General features: G+C 29.7%; 2 protein-coding genes across 5 annotated transcripts; one reads left to right on the top strand and one right to left on the bottom strand.

The window, feature by feature from the left end:
- Positions 1-5,733: 5,733 nt before the first annotated feature.
- Positions 5,734-7,135, bottom strand: LOC108329336 (probable E3 ubiquitin-protein ligase ZFP1). Its single transcript, XM_017563508.1, has 4 exons — positions 6,963-7,135; positions 6,284-6,416; positions 6,031-6,177; positions 5,734-5,868 (listed from the first exon to the last, which is right to left on the bottom strand). The coding sequence occupies exons 1-4, from the start codon at positions 7,133-7,135 to the stop codon at positions 5,734-5,736; spliced, it is 588 nt and encodes a 195-aa protein (XP_017418997.1).
- A 5,117-nt stretch (positions 7,136-12,252) lies between these two features.
- LOC108347082 (uncharacterized) lies at positions 12,253-16,190 on the top strand. Of its 4 annotated transcripts, XM_017586539.2 has the most exons (6): positions 12,253-12,468; positions 12,630-12,682; positions 12,798-12,859; positions 13,926-14,091; positions 14,564-15,005; positions 15,566-16,190. In XM_017586539.2, the coding sequence occupies exons 3-6, from the start codon at positions 12,833-12,835 to the stop codon at positions 15,978-15,980; spliced, it is 1,050 nt and encodes a 349-aa protein (XP_017442028.1). In that variant the 5' UTR covers positions 12,253-12,468; positions 12,630-12,682; positions 12,798-12,832; the 3' UTR covers positions 15,981-16,190. The 4 variants fall into 4 exon arrangements, with proteins under 4 accessions (XP_017442028.1, XP_017441730.1, XP_052726323.1 ...); XM_017586241.2 differs by lacking the exon at positions 12,630-12,682; XM_052870363.1 differs by lacking the exons at positions 12,630-12,682; positions 12,798-12,859 and having other exon boundaries at positions 12,255-12,468.
- The last annotated feature ends 6,083 nt before the right edge of the window (positions 16,191-22,273 follow it).

Genomic DNA, 22,273 nt, shown 5'->3' with positions numbered 1-22,273 from the left:
TAGTTACCTATCTGTTAAGGCGTGGGACGTATTATGGGATTTATTTATACATTCTTCTCAGTACTTGCTTATATTAGTTTATGCATACATAATTTGTCTCTAAACCAATTACTATTTTTTATGAATTCTAAATCAACTTTAAAATCTTACTTTGAATACAATACGCATTTTATATAATTCGTTGGTACTTCTAATTACAAAATCAAGTTAACAAGAAAAACATCAGTAAGAATTGTTCAGTTTGATTTTATTAATTTATGCGCTTCAGTTTTGAATATTGGAATTAAAATTTGTTTTAAAAGAATATTTTTAATTGAACTTAGATTTTTCATTGATTTTTTTTTAAATAAAATTGTTTGGAAATTTTTATCATACTAATGTTGTTCAGATTATATTCTAGAATAAAAATTATTTGAGTTTATACCTTAAAAGTAGACATTTTTTTAATTGAAATTTAGAAAATAATAAGATACCTTGTGACATTATTTATATCTATCTTGGTTAATCCAAATGGGTATACAGATAGAATTTGGTTGAGTTGAATATAATATCGAATTAACTCAATTAAATTTATTAGATTGAGTTGAGTGAGTTTAATTTTTTATTTATTTAGGAGCATAACTTTATTATAGTAAGGTTAAGTCAGGTCTTCAATTGAATAATTTGAAAAAACACTATTAAAAAAATACTTTAAAATGAATCCTTCTAGTGTTTCTTTAATAAAGTTGATTTACATAAATAATACTCAAATATAAAATTATTGGGTACAATATTTTTAATCATTGTGTGGTTGGATTTAGTTCGATTAGTTAATTTTAAATTTCATCGACTCTAATAAGATTATATTAAATAAATTTAAACATAAATATAAAAATGTAATTCGGTTGGATTGTTCAACTACCCATTCATTTGCTATAATTTTTTTCGTTACCACAACATATTAATTAAAATATAAATTTATTAATAAAATTTATTGATAATTATAATTTTTAATTTATTAGTAAAATTTATTGATAATTTAAATTTATTAGCGAATTAATTTTGGTTGATAAAATTTCTTGGATAATTTTATAATTTCTCTGTAGTGATTAGAAATTTACTTTTAACTTTTAAAACTTACTCATATATGAATATTAATTAGAGGTATATAAATTTTATTTCCTAATCTCACGCGATAGAGTATTTCTTGAATGAAAATATTATATAGTTCATGGTTTGAGACATACTAGTTACAATTTAAAATATAGACCTCGTATGCACTAATTAAATAATTGGATATGATTAAACATTAATCAAATGTTAGAGGGCTTTGAGCTAATCATAACTCATAAAATGCATAGATGAAGATTATTATAAATAATTGCTGTGTCTAAACAAACTTAATTATGCTATTTTAGAGATTATTATAATTTTATTACGATTAATGTAACTTTTATTCATGGTTAATTTAGGGCTTTCTCGGAAAATAAAATCTGAAATGATGGTTTGCAGGAGAAATTTTGATGATGTGCAGTAAAAGAAAAAGATGGAATTGATTCTTTAAAGGCTTGTAAAAGCTTTTATTATTGTTCCAAGTCCCTGTTTGGACATATGAAGGAATCCTTGGACTTTTTTTGCTACGAAAAACATGTTTCCCATTTATTTTAATGTCGGTTAAGAGAAAAAAAAAGAAAAGAAAAACACATGCTAATCCGTGACATTGACGTACGAAGACGGGTATAATGAGACTTTAAAAGTTTTTACTAAGAAGGATGTTTTATGAGTATATGACTTTGTCATTTTAATCTTTAAATAGCTTCCAAGTGTAGTTAATTTAATGAACATGAATATTGATGAGTTAAACATACTAAATTGACAAAAAAATTAAGAATTTATTTATGTAAGAAATTTGGCACAAGACATTATTTAAGGAAGAATTTGGTAGTTTACCCAAAAATAATTTTCAATCCAACATGAAGTTAATAATGATGATAATCTTTTTAATTGTGTTTTCCGGTCAATCTTAAGCTCGATGAAGACAACTTTTGTGGCAGTAGAAAGTCCTTGCCACCGTTCACGATCTAAACGTCGTGCGTTGCTAGTTTTGTGTTAATCATAACATTAGTGTAGACTTTCTCAATCACGAACGACAAGACCAACTTCTTGTTGCATGGTTACTCGCCTCTATGAATGTCTACATACTCACTAAGATCATGGTGGGTCTTGATATCAAGAAGATTGTAAACATACCCTTGTTGCTATTGGATCTCCTCTCACCATTGATGATCACATTGATGAGATTCTAGACGGGCTCTTAGAAGAATATGATGGTTTCATCACTTCTGTCACATCGCTTTGACCCCTATAGCGTCGAAGACATTGTTGCTTGCTCAAGAGGAACGTTTTGATAAGCATAGGCTTACTAATCAAACTCTCATGCAAGATAATCTTGCTTCATCTTCTAGGAATTCTAATACTCCTCAGCCCAAAAATAAGAATTGGTTTCAAAACATTGATGGTCGTTCTTCTTCATGCAACAATCCTCGTCAAAACTCTTACAACAAGAGGACCTCTGATTTCAAGCCTAGCGCCAAAGGTTCCTGGTCTTCATCTTTCGGTTCCAATATTTAATGTCAGATTCTCCACAACACAAGATGACAGATGGGGACTCCATATTTTCTGACCCTCTTTGGTACCTTAATAGTGGTGCCACACACCACATAACTCATGATAGCAATTCTTTCTCAAAATCACCTCGTACAATTACGTACTTATGCGGTAAAAATTGGTAATGGCTCAGGTATGACAATCACTCAAACTAGTATGACTTGTTTCATAGTTCTTCCATGCATATACCTCTTATTTAAAAAAAAAAACACTTAGTAGATGTCGGTTATGGTCCTGTCCGACGTCTATTGACGTCTGTGAATGCACTGACAAACGTCAAATTGTTTCCAGTGGCCACTTCAGGTTTTTTTGTGCTTAGCACCAGACAACGGCATTCAACGGTCATAGACAGCGGATGCCTTATATCCGACGTCTCATATGACGTCTGATGTATGTAGATCCGACGTTTAATATGACATCTGTGGGATAACATCCAACGTCTATTGATGTTCCTTGAAGGAACCGATGTCCCATTGACGTCTCTCAATATGATATCAGGAGAGATCAGATGTCAAAAACTCAAAATAACATACATTAAAAGCTTTTTTCTACAGTAGTGGTTCTAGTACAAGATTTTTTTAGTGTTTCTAGGTTTGCCAAGGATAATAATGGGTTTTTCTAATTTTTCCCTATCCATTGTTCTGTTAAAAAATGAGGAAACCGAGGAAATAATACTCCATGGAAAAGTTAAAGATGGCCTTTATGTTTTCGCTCCTTCCCAACCAACCATGCATGCTTCGGGTTATCAGACTAGTGTCATCAGTGTCCATGAGCATATACGAAAAAAATTCCTGCACAAGAAAAGAGAATAATATGTGATAAAGAAAGTAGACTTTTAAGGATTAAGAAAATTTTTAAAAGTAAAAAGAATGACATAGGAGGATGAAGATTATGCATGTTGTCTCTATATATTAGGTGCATTTTGTATGGGCATTGAAGAACTTCTTGAATGATTTGTTGTTTCTGAAACTCTATATGGTGAAGCAGTTACATAAGAATGAAAGTTGGAGTGACGTCTAAGTAATTTATAATGTGATCCTAAAACTATTTATAAAGATGATAGCTTAATTAAGGTAAGTATTAAAGAGAGAAACTTATTACTAAAGATAATTTAATTTTGAAAATTTAATTCTAAATATTCATTTTACTTAATCTTGATACCATTAATTATTATTTCTAAATCTACATTAAAATTGATTACTTGAAAATATGTATTTAATGATAAGGGAAATGTTAACAATATTTTAATCTTTAAAATCTAATTCCTAAAATTCAGTATACCTTACCTTGATATCATTTACTATAACTTGTGAATCTGATACACCATTAATTTAAGTGAAGAGGAAAATCTTTACATAATTTAATTTTGGAAATCTAATTTTAAATTTGATGACATTAATTGTTATTTGTAAATCTACGGTAAAAATAGATTAATTATAAAGATGATAATGAGAAGGCTAGAATTAGAGAGGAAATCTTTACCATTAAAAATAATTCAATTTTTGAAATATAGTTCTAAACACGTTAATTATTATGATTTATCTTTATAGGATTGAATAAACGAGCCATTAATTATTACGTTTGATATCCAAATCATTTGCATCATTATTTTATTTAATTATTACATTTTAATCAAATCCTAACTAACTATGAAAATACAAAGTAAAATGTAAAGAAAGAAGGTATTGATATAATCATAGGATAACTTCAATTTTTACCATTAAAGATGATAATGACAAAGGAAACTTAAAAAGTAATCTTTACCATTAAAGATAATTTAAATTTTAAAATTCCATTATCAATATCACTTTTATTTAATCTTGACGACATTAATTATTACTTGTAAATGTACTGTAAATATACATTGTTTATAATGATCATCACGACAAGGGAAGAGTCAAAGAGAACTATTAAAGATAATTCAATTTTTGAAATTCAATTTTAAATATTTCGTTTATCTGATTTTGGTGTCATTAATTATTACTATTTATGTTTTAGGATTGAATAGGAACCATCAATTATTACGTTTGCTATTCATATAATTTGGATTATTATTTTATTAATCATTACATTTCAATCAAATCCTAACAAATAATAAAAATATAAAGATAGAAAATATCCATATATATAGAGAGGATAAGTTTAATTAATTTTACATAATACATGATAATCTAATTACAAAACACAAAACCAAATAATTAATAATCCTTCATATCTCCTAGAAAATCTTTTAAATGATAGAATTATTTTAATCAAATTATCAATATAACTTAATTTTCATTATATTTCATTATATAATAATTTCACTGCCTTATTATTTTTTTTTACAAAATAAAACAATTATTAAAAAAATTGAAAATTCCGTGGGTGGTCTAGTTTGTTTTATAAAACTTTTAATTTTATTTGGATGTATATATCAAATTAACATACTGAATAGCAATTAAAACGAGATAATAATACTCTTTTACTGGTATACCTTGATCTATATACTTCAATCAATATAATTTTAAAAATATTTATTTTTAAATAATTGTTTGTTTAAGCTTAATATTGTTAATGAAATATTATTTTATAATTTATTATTTACCACTACCGAAAGCCAAATATTTGCAGTTTCATAAGTCCCGTATAATTCTATTTCAATTATTAAAAGAAAAAATTAATAGACTTTATAAGATTTAAGAAAGTAGTTTCTTGATGAAAATGATTAATAAAGACTTTTTGTTTCTTGTCAACTAATTTGATTAGAATTTTATTTAGTAAACGCAATCGAATCAATACCATTTAATGTATGATATATTAAGACAACAAGAAAAGAAAAAAATTTCAAGAAATACACCAATTCTTTATATTATGCACTTGGAAATAAGACATTAATGAAAAGTAAGAAAAAATATTAAGAATGTAATTTTTCATGGTTAACATTTAAAGAACAATATAACATGATAAATGTAAATAATTGTTCATGAAAATAACAAACAATGAGCTTTTCACTCTTACAACGATGTTAGGAATATGTATTACTTGATCGAGAACAAAATATGAATTCACTGAAATAATGAATTATGTAGTTTTAATTTTTCGTATCTATTCAATAGTCAATCCTTTTGATTTGCACATGGGACAAACATTTTTCTCATGTAACCATCTCTTTATACACTCTCCATGGTATTCATGTCCGCATTGAAGAATTCCAATCTCCTCTTTATTTTTATATTCATCCTGTGAAATCATGCACATGCATTCCAATTAATATGAGAAAGAAAAAAACATATTTTTAATATATCAATTTTTAATGAATAACCTCAATCTAGTACATAAAAAAAAGACAAATAAACTAGTACCTTATAAAATATAAAATATACATGTTCCTATATTTCATACCTGACATATTATGCAAATATCAGATTCCTGATCCCCCAAGTTCTCAGATAGTAGATAACTTTTTGTCTGCATATGTCTTGCAATAATATCTTCTGACAAACCCTTTTCCGAGTTGTCATTCATCCATTCACTTAACTCAAGAAGTTCCTATTGTCCAATTTCAAACCGTTAGCAATTTAAAGTTTTTCATAATCACTAAGATTTTAGTATGCATAGAAAAAAACATCAAACTATACATATATAGTATACTTGCCTCATATGACATGCCATCAATGTCCAAGCGCATATCACTATGAGGGTCACCTAATGAAGGAAATTCTTGCACATTATAAAGTGTCTCGTATGACATGTCATCAGTGTTCATGAGCATATACGAAAGGAAATTCCTGCATAAGAAAAGAGAATAATACGTGATAAAGAAAGTAGGCTTTTAAGGACTAAGAATTTTTAAAAGTAAAAAGAATGACATATTACACGAAATGCAGGAGGATGAAGATTATGCATGTTGTCTCTATTAGGTACATTTTGTATGGGCATTGAAGAACTTCTTGAATGATTTGTTGTTTCTGGAACTCTATATGGTGAAGCAGTTACGTAGGAATGAAAGTTGGAGTGACGTCTGATCTCTTGCACACGGTATTGTCGATGGAGAAATCTGTGGTGGTGTCTTCTTCTTCGGAGACCCATTCTTGTATTCTCTTCTAATGAGCTTACATTAGCACTAGGAGGTGGAGCTGTAGAAAATGATCATCCATTAATACACAAAATCAATAATTTAAAGAAAATAACATAAAATTACAAGACTCTTCAATCAAAACTGGTAGAATAATGTTGCACACATGAATACTTTATAAAAAAATCAAAATAGAACAAGTAGAGAAAGAAAGGTAGACATTTTACCTTGTACATAGGAGATTGGAAGATTTGGATACCAAACCAAGGCCGAATAATGACCCCAAACGAAATTGTTAGAGTAACTAGGTTGATGGTGAAGTCTATGGTGTTGTGTTATTCCATATATCATTCCATTTTCATCGACATCTACTAAGTAATTGGAATCAATAGTCATTCCTCTTATTACCATTGTGTGTATATTCTCAGACATGTTTCGCAATCGAATGTGATTAAGAAATTAACAAAGAAAGATAATGTTGAAGGCAAAAAATCCTTTTGGGGAGAGAAAGAAAATTTTAAGAAATGAGTAATTTATAATGTGATCCTAACACTATTTATAAAGATGATAGTTTAATTAAGTGTTAAAAGAGAAATTTATTACTAAAGATAATTTAATTTTGAAAATTTAATTCTAAATATTCATTTTACTTAATCTTGATACCATTAATTATTATTTCTAAATCTACATTAAAATTGATTACTTGAAAATATGTATTTAATGATAAGGGAAATATTAACAATATTTTAATCTTTAAAATCTAATTCCTAAATAATCAGTATACCTTACCTTGATATCATTTACTATAATTTGTGAATCTGTTACACCGTTAATTTAAGTGAAGAGGAAAATCTTTACATAATTTAATTTTGGAAATCTAATTTTAAATATTCAGTTTGTAATCTTGATGACATTAATTGTTATTTGTAAATCTACGATAAAAATAGATTAATTATAAAGATGATAATGAGAAGGCTAGAGTTAGAGAGGAAATCTTTACCATTAAAAATAAATAAATTTTTGAAATATAGTTCTAAACACGTATACTATTATGATTTATCTTTATAAGATTGAATAAAGAGCCATTAATTATTACGTTTGATATCCATAGCATAATTATTTTATTTAATCATTACATTTTAATCAAATCCTAACGAACTATTGAAATACAAAGTAAAAAAGAAAGAAGATTAAACATGATAATGACAAAGGAAACTGAAAAAGTAATCTCTACCATTAAAGATAATTTAAATTTTAAAATCTCATGATAAATATCACTTTATTTAATCTTGACAACATTAATTATTACTTGTAAATGTGTCGCAAATATACATTGCTTATAACGACAAGGGAAGAGTTAAAGAGAAACTATTAAAGATAATTCAATTTTTGAAATTTAATTTCAAATATTTAATTTATCTGATTTTGGTGTCATTAATTATTACTATTTATGTTTTAGGGTTGAATAGGAACCATCAATTATTGCGTTTGATATTCATATAATTTGGATTATTATTTTATTAATCATTACATTTCAATCAAACCCTAACAAATAATAAAAATATAAAGATAGAAAATATCCATATATATATATAGAGAGAGGATAAGTTTACTTATTTTTACATAATACATGATAATCTAATTACAAACACAAAACCAAAGAATTAATAATCCTTCATATCTCCTAGAAAATCTTTTAAATGATAGAATTATTTTAATCAAATTATCAATATAACTTAATTTTCATTATATAATAATTTCACTGCCTTATTATTTTTTTTTACAAAATAAAGCAATTATTAAAAAAATTGAAAATTCCGTGGGTGGTATAGTTTGTTTTATAAAACTTTTCATTTTATTTGGATGTATATATCAAATTAACATATTGAATAGCAATTAAAACGAGATAATAATACTCTTTTACTGGTATACCTTGATCTATATACTTCAATCAATATAATTTTAAAAAGATTTATTTTTAAATAATTGTTTGTTTAAGCTAATATTGTTAATGAAATATTATGTTATAATTTATTATTACCACTACCGAAAGCCACAAGTCCCGTATAATTCTATTTCAGTTATTAAAGGAAAAAATTAATAGACTTTATAAGATTTAAGAAAGTAGTTTCTTGATGAAAATGATTAATAATGACTTTTTGTTTCTTGGCAACTAATTTGATTATAATTTTATTTATTAAACGCAATCGAATTAATACCATTTAATGTATGATATATTCAGACAACAAGAAAAGCAAAAAAAATTTCAAGAAATAAACCAATTCTTTATATTATGCACTTGGAAATAAGACATTAATGAAAAGTAAGAAAAAATATTAAGAATATAATTTTTCATGGTTAACATTTAAAGAACAATATAACATGATAAATGTAATTAATTGTTCATGAAAATAGCAAACAATGAGTTTTTCACTCTTACAACGATGTTAGGAATATGTATTACTTGATTGAGAACAAAATATGAATTCACTGAAATAATGAATTATGTAGTTTTAATTTTTCGTATCTATTTAATAGTCAATCCTTTTGATTTGCATATGGGACAAACATTTTTCTCATTTAACTATCTCTTTATACACTCTGCATGGTATTCATGTCTACATTGAAGAATTTCAATCTCATCTTTATTTTTATATTCGTCGTGTGAAATCATGCACATGTATTCCAATTAATATGAGAAAGAAAAAAACATATTTTTAATATATTAAATTTTAATGAATAACCTCAATTTAGTACATAAAAAAGACAAATAAACTAGTACCTTATAAAATATAAAATATACATGTTGCTATATTTCATATCTGACATATTATGCAAATATCAGATTCCTGATCCCCCAAGTTCTCAGGTAGTAGATAACTTTTTTTCTGCACATGTCTTGCAATAATGTCTTCTGACAAACCCTTTTCCAAGTTGTCATTGATCCATTCACTTAACTCAAAAAGCTCCTATTGTCCAATTTCAAACCGTTAACCATTTAAAGTTTTTCATAATCACTAAGATTTTAGTATGCATAGAAAAAAACATCAGACTATATATATATATAACATGTTATCAATGTCCAAACACATATCACTATGAGAGTCACCTAACGAAGAAAATTCCTACATATTATAAAGTGTCTCTTTAAACTATGACATGCACAACTGGGTCATGATGCTTTTAAAACTACTCATTTTATGCATTCTTGTATGTTTGGTGCAAACAACATTCTTTTTTCTATGATACCTATATAAGGTTCATCAGTTACCTTTTTGTGTCTCAAACTTTATACACTAAACCTCTTGAACTAGTGTTTGTTGATATATGAGAATCATCTCTTGTTCCTTCCTCAAACGGTGCTCCCTATCACATTTCATTTCTTGATAGCTTTAAATCATTTTTTCACTACTTATCGGATTAAACATCATCTCACATGTCCACACACACACACAAGCAAAATGGTGCAATGAGCGTAAACAAAGACATGCTGTTGATTGCTGGAGCTTCTTTACCCTTGAAATTTTGGGATGAAGCCTTTTTAACTTTTGCATATTGTTAATGTGTTACCCACTCCGGTGCTTCAGAATGTCTATTTTTGGGATATAAAACCTAGCCTTAAGATTGAAAACATTTCTTCTATGCTTCTCTGATATTTAATATTTTGTATAAACTAACTTATGATGAAGTAATTTTTTTTCTTTTTTTTCCTTATTTTTTCAATCCTGAAAAAAAAAAACCTTGAAGAGAACATTTTCAAAACAAACATTTATAAAATTTTAGTTGAGTTATATTTAAGATTGTGTTGCAATAATTTATATTCTAAGTTTTTCTTTTCATCTACCACCATCTTTCTAATGCTAAAGTTATTAGATAGATGAAAAGAAATTAAGGAACATGATTATTGTTTGCAGTGTGTGTGGATATCTTGCATAAAACTTCATTGCAGCTCAATTTATTGAATTAGAGGCCAATCGTCTAATTAGCTAAATATTATTTAAAATTCAAGTACTTTTTTTAAGTTATAATTTATTTTTTATTTTCTTATTCTTTCTTAGTTAGTGGATGCTTCTTACTAAAGAAAAAACCTTAATGCTTTGTTAGCTTACTGGCGGTTTGTTGTTGAGAATGATAGCAAGAGAATGAATTGTAGATAAACTCGTGTTTGGATTTGCGAATTTGAGGACGAGAGAAGGAGAGGATTGTCGGGATTATGAGGTTTTGAATCTCGCTTTAACTTGATGATAATAATGTGCAAAGATAATTATGCCCTCATTGTGTGGAATCTGCGAAGTTCCATGGTGGTGAAGGAAGGAAGTTGATGCGTGGTGAAGGAAGAGACCAGCAAGAGTTGTGGAATCGATTCTATATATATATATATATATATATATATATATATATATATATATATATATATGTGGAAATGAGTTATGTTGAAGCTGAAACCGGTTCTGAGTATCAATGGAAGTTGGAATCGATTCTAATATGCATGAAATTGGTTATGATATTCGTGGAACCGGTTTTACTGTGCTTGACCGCCTTCTTTGTATTGCGAGACATCTATTGAAGACATGATGCCATTATCGGCGTGAGGAACTGATGAAGGATGCCATAGGTGAGGAAGCCGTAGTTGGTGGTTCATGGAGGTGGTGGAGCCGACGTGGTGGTTCGTGAAGGTGGACATGTTTTGGTATAGGTTGATTTGCTCTTATTTTCCCCAACCTACTGTCGTGGTGTTGTGTGCCTGGGACGGTGGTACATACTCGATTTCATTGATCAACAGAAATTATATTTCAGAGTTAATGAACTCTTTCAGCTTCTTCATCCCTTTTCTCTCAAAAGTTAATAAATAATTTTTTAATTTCATTCATTAAAATATTTCTATAAAATAAATTTAACTTATCTAAATATAATTTTATATTTCTTTTAATATTAAAAATAATTTCTTAATTTTTTTGTTTATTATTTTTTTAAAAAATTTATTTTCTAATTTCACAATTTTTTTTTAATATTATTTTCAAATTTCACAATTTTTTTTCAAATTTCACAATTTCTTCATCCCTTTTAATATTATTTTCAAATTTCACAATTTTTTTTTAAATTTATTTATTTTCACTTTCAAATTTTATCAGAAAAACAATACAGACATTATTTTCAATTCCACTTAAATTTATCTATTTATTCTTCATTAAATTTATCTTCACAAAGTGAACACATATCCTTTAGTAATGTTTTTTTCTAAATTATATGTATCTATAACAATTGATATGATTATTCACTTTTTGTTATTTTATTATATAGTTCTAGTTATACTAGCGTTAAGAACATATCTTTAATTGTTTTTTTTTTTCTAATTTTGTATTTGTCCTTTAAATCGAGTGCATTGTTTTTTATTTAATCTCTTTGTAACGAGGATTTGAATGAAACATTTGCACAATCTTTTAAAATTTCATTTGATGAAAAATAGTTATGAAAGGTTTATTAGAGAAAAAAAAAACTTTACAAAAAAACTTATCCAACAAAATAAAACTTTTTTATTTTTATTCAAAATAAACTTTGGCTAATGGCAATTGACATCTGATGAACTTCTAGGGAATGAAAGATAAGCACATCGTCTTCTTCATCCATCGTTAATAGCGTTGTCGTTGGGGTTTAGGGTTTCCAGATTTCAGATTTCCGATTTCCGATTTCCGTTCATTTCTTCACTGCTTCATACCTTTCTCCTTCAATATTCTATTCATAATTCTCTATTTCCATTCCTACAAGTAATTCCTGAATCATTTTGTTGCGCTAATTCGTACTCGGTTTGTTTCGTAACGTAGATTTCTCTTACTTTCTATTTATGATTTGTTTATCTGAAACCCTTCGAAGCACCGAGGTCGGTGTCGCTGACATTTTGATTTGTTGCATTCTAAAATTCATTTAGTTATATGACAATTTGTATGCTGGATGAAGACATTCAACTTCCGAAATTGAACGGTCAATGTGCTATACATTACTTAACGAATTTTGTTGAAGATTGATTGTGGGTCACTCCTTGTTTTTGTTGTGTTTATTTATCTCCTTGATTTCCTTGTTTTGTTTTTGGCAATAGGTTCTGTCAGTAGATAATTTGGTGGTTAAAGGCTTATGGCTTTTGTTGCTCATCAACAGCAGGTACTTACGTATCAAATTGACCTCCTATAGGATTGTTTTTTACGGCCAGCTTTTACTGATCGCTGTCATCAAGATTTTAGCTTTCTATGGATAAAAGTGAAGCCAATAGTAATATCAATGACAATGGGACTAGTTTATCGTTGTCAAAGGTTGCTGACCTTTGTTTACATGATTACATGCTGATTAAAGGGTTAAACCTTTAGGATAAAGGGTTACATATGATTTTCGTCACTTAACTTTTGGTAAAAATTGGAATTAGTTGTTATTCAAAACTTTGGTCCAATTTAATTCCCAATTTTAGAAATGCGTAAATTTAATCTTTTTAATCAAATTTTGTTAAGTTTATTTTACATATAAAACGTTAGAAACATTGAAGCAAAAATGTGTTAAATATATAAATAACTTAAATGTTATCATGAAACGAGCTTAAAATATCAAATGAACTTAACAAAATTTGGTTGAAATGATTAAATCTACATATTTCTAAAATTGGAGGACTAAATTGGACCAAAGTTTTGAAAAATGACTAATTTCAATTTTCACTAAAAGTTAAGGGACTAAAAACATATTTAATCTTAGAATAAATTTATATTGTTATGATGATCTCAAAGTTGATTAACAATGCTATTTTTATTTTGTATAGTCAGAAGAGTAGTATACTGTCCCAATGATATTTTCTTGTGACAACACTTGAACTGTTGCATTAAATTTAGTAATTTGAACATCGGAGAGTTGTCAACATTTATTAGTTATCCTTAAGGTTGAATTTTATCTGAAGATGAAGCTATGCGGAACATCTCTATTTCTCTCTCAAATTGTTCTGTGATTTTAGAGGTCTGTTGGTATTCTTTGGTAAACATGGTTTCAAAATTTCCAAAGCTTTGTTTGCTGAGAAGAAATCTACTTCAATTTTGCCTAAATTTTTTTTCTTGGTCAATACAAACACATTAAGTTCAATATGCTTTTCGTACAGCGTAAGTGGTGTTCTGTTTTTACAGTTCAAATTTTCCTTGTTAAGATTTCAAATATATATACAAATATGAATAATTTGTTTCTCTTTCCTCAGGGCTTGTTTGTGGCATTTTCCTCAAGGAAGTTGTTATGGAGCAAAAGGCTGAAGCTGAAGCAATGTTTATCAAAATGTCACTTGATTGGAAGAGCTGATTGGCATTGCAGACTAAGGTGGAGAGTTTGTTGTGCCACTGTGATGAAAATTTTGGTCTCTCATATAGGTCACTGTTTTTTATTACTTAAAATGCGTGGAACATATTTACATAATGATAGAAGTATCTTAGAATATATCATATGAGGTGGATATGTAACAAGATTTAATCAAGTCAATTTGACATTCTACTTTTAGGAGCCTCCTTGAAAAAGAGTTAAAAAGCTTTCGAGTCATGATTGATTAGTTATATTTATATTGTTTTAAACATGATAACATTGCCATCTGCCCATAGTTTTGTACACAGAATTTGAGGTTGATACTATGAAACGAAATACTATTTGGGGAGGGAGAGACTGATTATTGCATGTGCATAATTTTTGCAATAATGATTTATTTAACTGCTTACATGTTTTCACTTTCTGGTTGTAATACCAAATTTTCAGTTAGATGTCCTAGGATTTTTTTACATACTGGTTAGAAAATTTCAGCAAAATACCTGCATTAAAATGCAGATAAAGGATTTCTTGTTTCCAGTGTAGGGCCTCCTCACATTTGCGGAACCAAGCTCAGACCTTTGAAGATTTCAAGCTTCAAAGGCAGTGCCAAAGGTGATGATTCAGTAACCAGTGCTAATGGGTCGAAGGTTCCCAACCCCAAAACCTCCGTTAGACTGGATAAGAGAGGCGAAATGAAATCAGAATCTCCAAAGGCAAACAATGTTCCACTCTCTTGTGCTTCTGAAGCAAATGAGAACCTTGCAGTATCATCTGGTATTCATAAACTTCTCCAAAAATGGCTTACAATGTTACAAACACTACCACAAAATCAAGGGGAGCAGGAAATCTTGGGAGAACCACCTCCGGATGTCTTACCAAATTCTTTACAAGGGACGCAAAAGACCATAAAAGGTCAGAGTTTGAAGGCAGCATGGTCGTATTTTCTAGCCCAGGATGCAACAATAAAGGTTCCTTTCTTAATATTGTAAGTATGACAGTTTTTCCATCCCTGCTCTTAAAAGTTTTTTGCCTCTCCCTACACCACGTTTTTGCCTCTCCCTACACCACGTTTTTGCCTCTCCCTACAGCATGGTCGTATCATATGCATTTCTGTTAGGTGATTACATGTTTAATTTAATGAGGTGTCTACTTGGACTTTTAGTTTGAAACAAATTCTAGGTTATAAGAATTTATAGAGAAAGGGAAACTGGGTGGTGCTGACTCCCGAAGTCGATTTAGGAAGCATTGCCTTGATAGTAATTTGAAGCACAGAAAGCTTGCTTAAAAAAGGAAGTGCTGTTTTACTTTTTTTTCTGAGAGAGGCTCATGGAACACTCGGAAGTCTGACATAACAAAACTGCAAAAAAACAATTTACTTTTAGACAGATTATTTGAATGCGAAGAGAGTACATCTATTCAGGCACCTACATTTTCTTCCTTAATATATATATATATATTCAGCGTATTTAACTGGCAATGTCAACAGTTTGCAGTGCACAATAATGCTTGATGATGCTCATCTTCTGATTCCATATTTCTGTGCAGTGTTCCTTTCTACCTGGCCGTTAATGTAGTTTATGGGGCAGAGGTGTCGAAGGAGTTAACTCCTTTATGGGTTTTGGGGCCACTCATTGTGGCTCTCTACATCATGTTGTGGCGGTGGCTATGTGCACTCTATGTCTTCAGCTTCAAGCAGACCATCAAAGTAATTAAGAATTCGCCCTCGTACTTCATGTTGGCCTACAGCTATGTCTTTTGTGGCAAGCTCAAAGAAGACATCCAGGCTCATATTTTGCAGCCTATATTGAGCATAACAAATACTGATTATAAACAGCTGGGTAGAAAAAAGTTGAAAGAATTGTCAGAATGGATAGTAGAGAAGTATCTTGATTTTGTGGAATCAATATGGCCCTACTATTGTCGGACAATCAGATTTTTGAAGAGGGCTAATCTTATTTAAAGTTAGTGGGTGAGGTGAGGGAAGTTGGTTGTGATTTCAAGTGAGAGCTGGCCAATCCCTTTTTATACCGGGGTCTTGGTGTTTTGAGTGGAGCGAGACTTAGGTTGTGTATTAGGTTAGGTTGTACCTGTATCTATGCTTGAATTGAGTACGTGGTTATTTATTAGATTGCTTCTGTTCGTAATTGCTCATTGGCGGGTTCTTTTTAAACCTTAACACCCCACCATTGTTTTCTTGTGCGAGTTGTATAATGTAGTTTCCTTTCCAAGATGGATACTAGAACAAGGAGTCTTAATTTAAGAATAGTTTTCACAATAATTGATTTTAAAATTATTGAACTTTTATTTTAAATTTATCATTTAAAAATTAATGTTGAAACATACTTCATTTTTTTTCTCTCAATATTTACAGGAGTCTCATTTTTAAAATAGAAAAATAATTAAGTTGAAAACAATAATTTTTTTATGAAAGATCAAACCTGGCTAAATAATAAATGGAGTCCTAAAATGTGTATGATGGTGTTGGTTGTTTGATTCCTGAAAGAATTTTCGTATTAGTTCTTCTGTTGAAAAGTTAGTCCATCCTTGTGCTAAGTGATTACATTTTCTATCCCCTTATTTTCATTAATATGAACCTTTAGACCTCTGTTTTCTCAATACCACAATTCCATTTTGCTTGAGTAGTTATAGAAAATCATAGGATCTAGCTACATTGAAATTTAGAATATTTGTTGTTTATTACTTTTATATTTTAGTATATATTAATTGAAAGTCATTTAAAATTTTAAACTTAACTAAGTTTCAAATTTATTATAAATTTGAAAACTTTCAATTAAATTTTTATATTTTATTGAATACTTTAAAAATTATATTTTTTTAATTGAGTTTCTGACAAATTTTCTTTTGTTAATTGAGTAATGTAACGGTTAAACTAATGAAATTGTTATCTTGTTCAGTCATCTTAATTAGTTATCGTTACATATAATTTTATAATTTTGTTGTGTCTTATTTGTTTTTAATTTTCAATTCAATCAACTTTTTAGATGATTTGAAGTTTAAATTAATTTTATTCTCATTAAAATAAATTTTATACTTTTAAGCGAAATTTTGTATATTTAATTCTTAATAGTAGTCTTATAAGTAAAATATGTCAATTTTAATTATGTGTACGTAAATTTGCTTTTCAAATGACCTCAAATATTGGACTTGGCAAGAAATTGCATGAATTCAGTTTTTGATATCAATTCATTACGTTGATCTCATGTTATGATACGTACAATTCTAACCAAGAGCAAGTCAGATGATTGATAAATAGAATGTGTCTGCAATGTATTCGATACAGAAATTACCCTTTCATAAACATTAAAATGTTATTTAATGAAAAGTGAGAGATTAACATGCTACGAAAGTTATTTCCAACACAAAATATATAATACTTGTATTCCTCAATATAAATTACAAATTTTATAGTGTTTAATGTAGTTTTTGGCATGGTGCTTTCAATTCAATCTTGGGAACTTATAAGTAAAAATAGTCCTTGAAAGTTTTTCCTACTGTATGGTCACTCAATTAGTCAAGAATAGAAAGATCGATTGTTCAGCAAGAAAATATCAACCAGTTTAAAAATTATTCTAAATAATTAGTCATTAATGGATAGTTAATGAGAATAATAATAATTGATTGACAATTAACAAGAATAAAGTCATTTATTGGTAATTAATGAGTCAGACATAATGATAAATTCATTATAATATTTATAAATATATGTAAAGGCAAATAATTTGAATTAACTATAATTACTAATCTTTATTACAAGATTATTCCGCAAAGTCACTTACTTGAGCATCAGAGTGTCTTCCATGGTTAATACTGAGCATTTCTTTGTCCTCTTTCACAATCTATGGTCACACAACATTGAGCATCTCTTGCTCTCCACCTCTCATGATTCATCTGGCTATCTGCCACTTGCTAGGGCTACTTATCAGGGCTTCACCTTACCGTGGAGGGACGCACTCGTCTAAGCCCGGTCACCAAACTTGAACCATGGGCTTTGATACCATTTATAGGGATGTTCACCACATACTCACACATAGATCTCCATAATAGTAAGATATCACTAGTGCAAAAAAGGTTTTTTATACCTCCTAAAAAAGGTTTTTTATACCTATTTTCAAGCAGGTATATAAGCAAGGGGTATAGAAAGTTTTCAATTCTTTATATCTACTCTTAAACCGGTGTAAAAAAGTTTACTTTTATACTTGCTTTATTTATAATAGGTATAAAAATCTAATATTTACACTTGATACTCTGGTAGAGGAACTTTTTTTTTATAACTTCTAGTGTTAGAATAGGTATAAAAGAATCTCACTTTTATACTTGCTAATACTATAACCGGTGTGAAAGAACAAAACTTTTTATACCTGATATGGATTTAGATGGTGTAAAAAGTGACTTTTTTTTAAAATAACTGATTTGTATGTACTACTATCCATATCCAGACTTGCATAAAATTGAATCCAAGAATACAATTTAAATAATCAATAACAAGTAAAATAATCAATGTTGTTTCTATTAACACATCAAAATGTATTATTTACCTAACAAAGTCCTAAATATATTTACCTAACAAAATTACTTAACATAGTTACACATAAAATAATTCCTAAACTCAAAATGTAATATTGAAACATTTAATCATTTACAAATGATTAAAAAAAATGCAACCCAGTGCTTCCAAACATCCTTTATGACATGTTGCTTCATTGGAGATCTATCATCAAATATCTACACAATGAAGAGTCAAGTTATAATATTAATTCCTTATTCCTTAATATCGTAGTTATAAAATGTACACAACAAATAAATGTACTACATAATGCTAGAGTAGTAACTCAGCTCGTAATGCTCAATGTATCCACACTGTCTAAGGTCAATCAATCTAAATGCAACTGTCAAAAAGAAAAAACGGCACAATCAAGCTCAATGTACATAACCAAAAAAAGCATAACAGACAACTAACGTTTGATTTATGTAATAAACAAACGTTTGATTTATGTAATAAACAAATGATGTCCTACATTCAATCACAGATGGTAATTTATGAGTTGAGAGAGAGAAAAAAAGGACAAAATATATAATATGCAGATCTAGTTGAATAGATAACAATTTTAGAAGAAGCTTACCAAAACCAAAAACCAAAATACAAGTATTTAGGTCTAAGACATAAATTAAGTTCAGTCAACATGTGTTACTCTTGCAAAGATCGCAAGTGCAAAATACTGCTATGCAGAACATTCAGTCACCAAGGTCATGTCTTTATACCAATACAGTAACTCATGTCTTTATACTGCTATGCATTTGGCCTAAAAAATATGGCTCGATATGAAGATAACATTAAAGGTGATGCACTACGTGATTTCATTGGCTGCAAGAAAAAAGAAATAAGGTTAATGGATAGAGGTTCATACATGTGGAATGACAATCACTTGATAATTGATTGCGCTCACAAGAATTTCCAAAACAAACTTTTACTTTGAAAGAAAACAAACCCGTAACTTTTTCAAAATAAGAAAACCCCTCCCCTGAAACGTAACCCCAAGTTAATATACATATATATAACTATATTAAATATATATATATATAAACTTACGTCACCTTCTTTTTTATATATATATATATATATATATATATATATTAATATAATATAATACTTAAGTACATTAACCTCTGCACCTAATTCAATTAAGATCTCTGCTTTTCTTCACAATTAGAGACACCACAAATATACTTTTGACCCTTTTTTAATAAAAGAATAAAGCTTCCAATCTTCTTTACTTCAAAAGCTCTTGGACGTGTCTTCTCTCCTCCATGCAAAACATGAATTTTATTATTGCACGAAACTCGAGTCTATTCTATCCACTTTCTTCCTCTACCCAATTACTTCCTCCTTCCCTTTAACAAAACAAAATATCAAAGCTCTCCCTTACTCACACAGAACCACCCTTGCTGAGATTCTAACACACAAGGTTCTTTCATCTCAATCCCAACCAGCCTCTTTTTCTTTAACTACCAACCCATACACCTTCTCCCATGTTCTAATCACTCTTCATTTAACTACCAGAAGCTAAAACTCACCACTAACTACTCTCCCCAATAAAATTGAAGACACCTCTACCTTTCACCGTTCCGAAAACCCCACTCTTGTACCCCAGAGTTCACCAAGCCACCACATATCTTCCCCTATTCCTTTCTTCTTAAACTTCCAATACCCGTTACTCTATCCTAACCCTCCCTTTCTCCTTTCTCACACCACCCTCACACTCAAACATTCAGAACCATTACTCTCCTACCCAAACATCACTCCCAGATACCTTCCCTCATTCATGTATTCTCTCTTCCCCCATTCCACTACAGAATCCCATGGACATCCCCACGGAAGGCAGATGGCCACTTGTTCAAAGAACTCAATTTAACTTTTATTTTCATCTTCGTCTACTAAGCTGGTGGATATGTTTCACAAACACCAAAATCATAAGATATATATCTCTCTAGTCAAATCAATGAAGTAATAGAAAAATAAAAAATTTAGTGTACCCAAATAACCGTAAGGTGCAGGCTATGAGATAATGGTATGGCCGTAGAGCAGTTATAGTATAATGCAAAGCCATGCTAGTTAATGACAACAGAGAATATGATGATTTTGTCTAAAACCTTCAATAGAAATTGCACCTAATATACTATAAACTACTAAAATCCTGAACACGAAACCACACAATTGATCCAGACCGAAGTATGAAACAAAAAGAAATGGACGTTATCTGATTGTAACACTCACTGCATTATGTTCCAAAGGGAAGCACCTCGAGGTACAAATCAAGGATGTCACTGTTCACAGAGTCGTTCACAAAACGTGAAAGCGCTGTAACTGCAAAAGTACCACAGGCATCTTGTCTCGTACCCTCACCATCATTATCTAAAATTCAACAAATTCGAGATATTAGCTCTAATTTTAACGATCTTCCGTGCAATCATAAATCTTGAAATTGTAAGCATTTTTCACCTCAGTATCAGACTTCATAAAACTATCCCTTCAGTGACTGATATAAATAAAATTCAGTAATGTGCAGAAAACTCAATTAAATAGTGCTTAGAAACTGTGAGAATCAGTTACCTCGGAGACGATCTGGCACGCTCGGAATCTGGTTGTTTTGCTGGATGTCGTAGCGGCAGCTAGGAGGAACTTGAGGAAGCAGTCGATGAACTCGTCGGAGGCGGAGGCAGCAAGGGCAGAGACGAAGGAGACGACGCGTTCAACAGAGGCAAGGTGCCTCTGGAAATCAAAGAGAGGAGTTAGGGTTCTGGAGAAGGCGGAAAAGAAGACCGAAGAAGAGGATTTGGCTCGGAGGAGTGACAGTTCCTTGAGCTTTCGGTTGTGAGTGGCGTATGATGTTCGAGCCTCATCGAGAAGGGCCGCAATTTCAGCATCAATCGCTTCTAGATGAGTCGCGGAACCCTAATATCCCAAATATAGCAAAAGAGAGAAGTCGCGGTCCAATGTCACGAGCATTTTCACGATTGATTTGGCGATTTAGAAGAAAGGAGAAGTGGAGTGTGAAAGTGAAGACGTGGGAGAGGAAGTGAAGACGCGGGAGAGAAGTGGAAGTGAAGAGCGGCACAATATTAAATATTCCATACCGGTTTAAAATTGTACCGGTTTTAAAATTGTAGTGGGTATAAAAAATGAAATTTTATACCTATTTTTATTCTAACGGTGTAGAAGTATTTTTTATAGTGATTTTCAGTGTAATCGGTGTAAAAGAATTTATTTTATTTACGATATTGTCATTACATCATTTTTTATACCTGATAAAATTTGAACCGGTATAAATAATAGCTATAAAAAGCCTATTTTATATTAGTGTATTGTCCATTTTGAACTAAGCCCTCACGGATTACTTTTGGTACCACTCCAGAAAAGAAAGAGAATAGCCTAACCTGGATGATGGAGAATAGCCTAACCTGGATGATGGAGCAAGTCTTCTGCAGGTATCTTCCCCCACAGTTAGGACAAAGAAAAGAGAGAAAATAAAGTAACCTGAATGATGGAGCAAACAACTTTAAATGCTTTGAGTTAAACCTCAATCCTACCAAAACAATAATCATAACACAAACATAAGAGCAAGTTTTTAGTTGGATTTTAAATTATTCATCAATCAATTTCTATAAATTAAACTCAACCCAATCTAATTAGATTGAATAGATCGAATTAAATAATTGAATAATTTGTCTTAATAA

The sequence above is a fragment of the Vigna angularis genome, chromosome 1, assembly GCF_016808095.1.
Source record: "Vigna angularis cultivar LongXiaoDou No.4 chromosome 1, ASM1680809v1, whole genome shotgun sequence".
NCBI classification, from domain to species: Eukaryota; Viridiplantae; Streptophyta; class Magnoliopsida; order Fabales; family Fabaceae; genus Vigna; species Vigna angularis.
Note: the sequence above shows the minus strand (reverse complement) of the source record. Positions and strands in the feature narration are given on the sequence as shown.